Consider the following 4,005-nt stretch of genomic DNA (forward strand, 5'->3'; position numbering starts at 1 on the left):
AAGAAAAGAAAAGAAAAGAAAAGAAAAGAAAAGAAAAGAAAAGAAAAAAAGAAAAGAGTAGAGGGGCGCCTGGGCGCCTCAGTCGGTTAAGCGTCCGACTTTGGCTCAGGTCACGGGTCTCGCAGTTTGTGGGTTCGAGCCCCGCGTCCGACTCTGTGCTGTCAGCGCAGAACCAGCTTTGGATCCTCTGTCTCCCTCTCTCTCTCTCTCTCTCTCCGCCCCTACCTTGCTCGTGTGCACTCCCTCTCTCTCAAACACAAATAAACATTAAAACAAAAAAAGAGTAGGAAAAAAATCATACTACAACCACTAAACTGATTTTACGGTCAGGAAATGGGTTACCAACGACAATCTGAGGCGCTACACTGTGACGCAGACCATACGCCCATTACACAGATGAGGAAATCGAGGTGCGGAGAGGGGGGGGCCACTTGCTGGTGATCGTGTGCAGCTGGGATGCCGTGTGGCTGGGCTCACTCCAAAGTCCTTGCTCTAACCTCTACTGCAGACTGCCCGCCCTGTCTGCTGGCCCCCAGAACCCTCTCACCTGCAAGACGTGGCCTTGGGCCTGGGCGCGGGCCCCCCACGCCCGCAGCCGCCTCACGCTAAGCTCCACCTCCACCTTGGCGGTCTTGAGCTCCACGCCGTGCCTCTCCAGCGCCGAGGCGAGGGCAGGCTCCCGGCGCTCCAGTGCAGATGCCAGGGCCCACAGCAGGGATGCCCGGGCTCCTGGTGGCCGGGTCACCCAGCTGGGGGAGGGCAGTGCACATTACGGGGCGGCTTCCCGCTCCTGGTTCTTTCCAGGTGCCCCAGCTCTGTCCACAGCCCCTACTGCGGGGCTCCAGGCCCCACGGCCCATCTGCATGGGGAGGGGTGTGACCCATATCCTGTCAGCTTTGGGAGCTCAGCCCTCAGGACCCAGACCCCAGATCCCATCAGCCCTTGGAGGCGGGGGGGGGGTCTCAGGCTACCCTCTGAAATGCCCCACGACGTCTGGGTTTTCCCACGGGGTTCCCCTTACCCAGGGGCAGCCTGGTGAGCGGCCTCCACGGCACCTCGGATATCCTTGGCTCCGCCCTCAGCCACGTAGGCATGGAGATTGCCTTTCGAATCCTGGATGCATCTGGAGCTCCGGGCCCCGGGAGCTTGGAAACGGCCCCCGATGAAGAGCCCATAGGGGGCCGCTGGGCTGGAGCAGGGTGAGGCGTGGGGGTGGGTCCCGGGGCCAGGTCTACTCGGACCCCAGGCTCCACCCACTGAGCCTCTGGGAGGGCACTCCTTCATTTAGCAGAACTGAGACTCCCTTCGGGCAGGGGTGAGGGGGGTGGGTGTGAAGCCACAGACTGAGAATGCAATTCTGGGCAGGACTCGGGGACCCCCCTCAAGATGGCTCTAATGAACCCCTCCTCCGGGCCCTGGGCAGCCTGCTACAACTTCCCTTCTCCCCGCCTGCCGTACCCCCAGAGATTCTGGGAGTTGCAGCTCACCTGGGTCCAATTTCAGGCCCAGATGGTAGGGTCAGGGGGACAGCAAGGCCAAAGGTGTCATAGTTCAGATTCTCAGAAAGGGAAGGCAGCCGGGCAGGGGTCCCGGAGGGCCGCAGATACTCGTACAGACCCTGTGAGAGGGGCAGAGTGTCAAAAGGACGCAAGGTGGGCACTGGGTGGTTGAAGGGGGTGCTGCTGGGGGGGCAGGAGGAGGGAACTCACGTCTGGGCCCCCGTGCCAGGAAGACCCACTCTCCTTGCAGCCACCTGTGGGCACTTCGGGGTGTCTAAGGCCGTGGGCGTTGATCCAGACCGTGCCCACCCGGAGCCTGTGCGGGGAGAGGAGGACATCAGCAAGAACAGAAGGTTGCAGGGGGTAAGTGGTCGGAGGGGCAGGGTGGGGAGAGACCCAGAGACCCACAGAGAGTGGAATGGAGACCTCAGGACTGAGAGAAAGAGCAGAAGCTTGAGCCTCCCCCTCCCCCCGCCCAACAGACTGCCTTTGTGCCCCAGCAGGCGCCGACTGACCCATAGCCCAGCTCCAAGGCCTGCCCTGGTCTCTCGCTCCACACACTGGCACTGCCTCCTCGGGGCGTCCCGTTGGCCACGGCCAGTGCCTCCTTAGCCGTGCGGAAGGGGGAGGCCACGACCACGGGCCAGGGCACCTGGAAGGGGTGACGGCGGAGTTCAGGTGGCCCGGCCAGCTCCCCCCGCCCCCAACACCCCCCCCATTCAGCAGCCCCCAGACCCGGACCAAATGGTCACTCCAGGGGCCTCTGCAGGTGTAGTGTTGCTGCCCATGTGTGGCTGCAGACGGGTGGATGGAAAAGGATTTCCGGGGCCCTGAAGGGCTCACCTCTGCCTGGGTACATGGGGAGGCTGGGGGCAGGTCAGAGACCAAAGTTGGGGGGAAGAATGGGCTGACTGAGGGAACATCGCCAGCCTGGAACACCTGAGGGGAAAGGAAAGATCTAAGGTACACCCCCAGCTCCTCCTCCCTCAGACCCAGGAGCCCAGGCCCCCAGTCCCTCCTCCCTCAGACCCAGGAGTCAGGACCCTCAGCCCCCTCCTCCCTCAGACTCAGAGTCTGGGACCCCAGCCCCTCCTCCCTCAGACCTGGGAGACTAGGCCTCTAGCCCCTCTTCCCTCAGACCCAGAGTCTTGGTCCCCACCCCCTCCTCCCTCAGATTCAGAGTCTCGGCCCCCAGCCCCTCCTCCCTCAGACCCAGGAGTTGGGTTTCCAGGTCCCTCCTCCCCTGGCGCCGGGGGTCTGTACGCCTTGCTCACCTGTGCGCCCTGACTCTGGGCCTCGCGCACATAGCGCTGGGCCAGGTCATGTGCGGCAGCCCCTCGAGCCCCCATGTCCACAGCGCCGTCCAACCCTCGACCGCCCCGAAGCCGCGCCATGCGCTCCTGAAGCCGCCTCATCGTCTCGTCCCATACGGACTCCTGGATGAGGAGCCGGAGTCCCCCCTGTGAGGAAAAGGGATGTCAGGGCAGGCAAGGTCGGGGCTCACGTTGAGGGGACGGGCCCCCACAGAGGGTGGAGACTTGGGGATGTACATACACAGATCGGAGGAGGGTCAAGGGGGGGTGGCTGGGGACCCTAGAGACTCACTGAGGCCCCAAACCCGGGCAGGAAGTGAAGTTACAGAAGTTGGTGATTCAGAGTGAAGACAGAGATTGGAAAAGTAGGGACACGGATACTTAGAAAAGTGAAGAGAATCTTAAAGAATGAGAGACGCGAGCCCCCTGCACACACTGGAGAGCCGGGATGTAGAAAGGCAGAAATCCGAGGTGCGGGAGCCCCACACGTGCCACGGTGCGGAGACAGAATCTGAGGCACAAGGAACTGAACTGAAGATTATAATCAGTGGAGACATGAGGCCCTGAGGTCTGGAGACGGACACGCACGATCCCCAGGACTTGGGGGCACACGAGTGCACGGGCCTCACCGCGCTGCGGTCGGACCAGGCTGCATCCACGACGCCCTCCACGGCCGAGTCCACGTCCGCTGCCTCCGTCAGGACCAGCAGCGACTCGGCCCCCAGTGCCAGGCCCAGCTCAGCACCCTGACCCGCCAGCGTCCGCCGAAGGACACGTCCTTCCTGCAGGGCCCCCGCGGGATTCAGCTGAGGGGCCTTTGGGCCTCCCCGCCACGTCCCGTCCCCCTCCCGACCCCGAAGATACCTCGACGGCTCCACAGAAGGTCACCTTCTGGACTCCAGGCTGGGAGGCCAGGATGGGGCCCAGGGAGGCAGGGCCGTTGATCATGTTGAGGATTCCTGGGAAGGAGCCTAGCTCCCCTGCCAGCTGGGCCAGGAGGAGGGGTGTTGGAGAGCCTGGGGGCACCAGCACCACCACAGTGCACCCTGGGAAAGGTGGGCAGTGCAGAGATCCTGGAGTCTGGGCTCCCGGCCCCTCCTCCCTCAGACCCACGAGTCCCAGCCCCCTCCTCCCTCAGACCCGGGAGTCAAGGCCCCCCAGCCCCTCCTCCCTCAGACCCAGGGGTCAAGGCC

At 63.5% G+C, this 4,005-nt stretch overlaps 1 protein-coding gene across 1 annotated transcript in view; it reads right to left on the reverse strand.

Annotated features, from left to right (window-relative positions):
* The window catches only part of ALDH16A1 (aldehyde dehydrogenase 16 family member A1), a 14,922-nt gene that overhangs the window by 3,688 nt on the left and 7,229 nt on the right, over positions 1-4,005 (reverse strand). The window contains exons 6-14 of the mRNA XM_049620871.1: positions 3,677-3,858; positions 3,442-3,594; positions 2,774-2,959; positions 2,343-2,438; positions 2,015-2,151; positions 1,710-1,815; positions 1,488-1,618; positions 1,022-1,189; positions 548-749 (exon numbers count right to left, since the gene is read on the reverse strand). Coding sequence (XP_049476828.1) covers positions 548-749; positions 1,022-1,189; positions 1,488-1,618; positions 1,710-1,815; positions 2,015-2,151; positions 2,343-2,438; positions 2,774-2,959; positions 3,442-3,594; positions 3,677-3,858 — 1,361 coding nt within the window. The remainder of the gene's footprint in view (positions 1-547; positions 750-1,021; positions 1,190-1,487; positions 1,619-1,709; positions 1,816-2,014; positions 2,152-2,342; positions 2,439-2,773; positions 2,960-3,441; positions 3,595-3,676; positions 3,859-4,005) is intronic.

The sequence above is a fragment of the Panthera uncia genome, assembly GCF_023721935.1.
Source record: "Panthera uncia isolate 11264 chromosome E2 unlocalized genomic scaffold, Puncia_PCG_1.0 HiC_scaffold_19, whole genome shotgun sequence".
NCBI classification, from domain to species: Eukaryota; Metazoa; Chordata; class Mammalia; order Carnivora; family Felidae; genus Panthera; species Panthera uncia.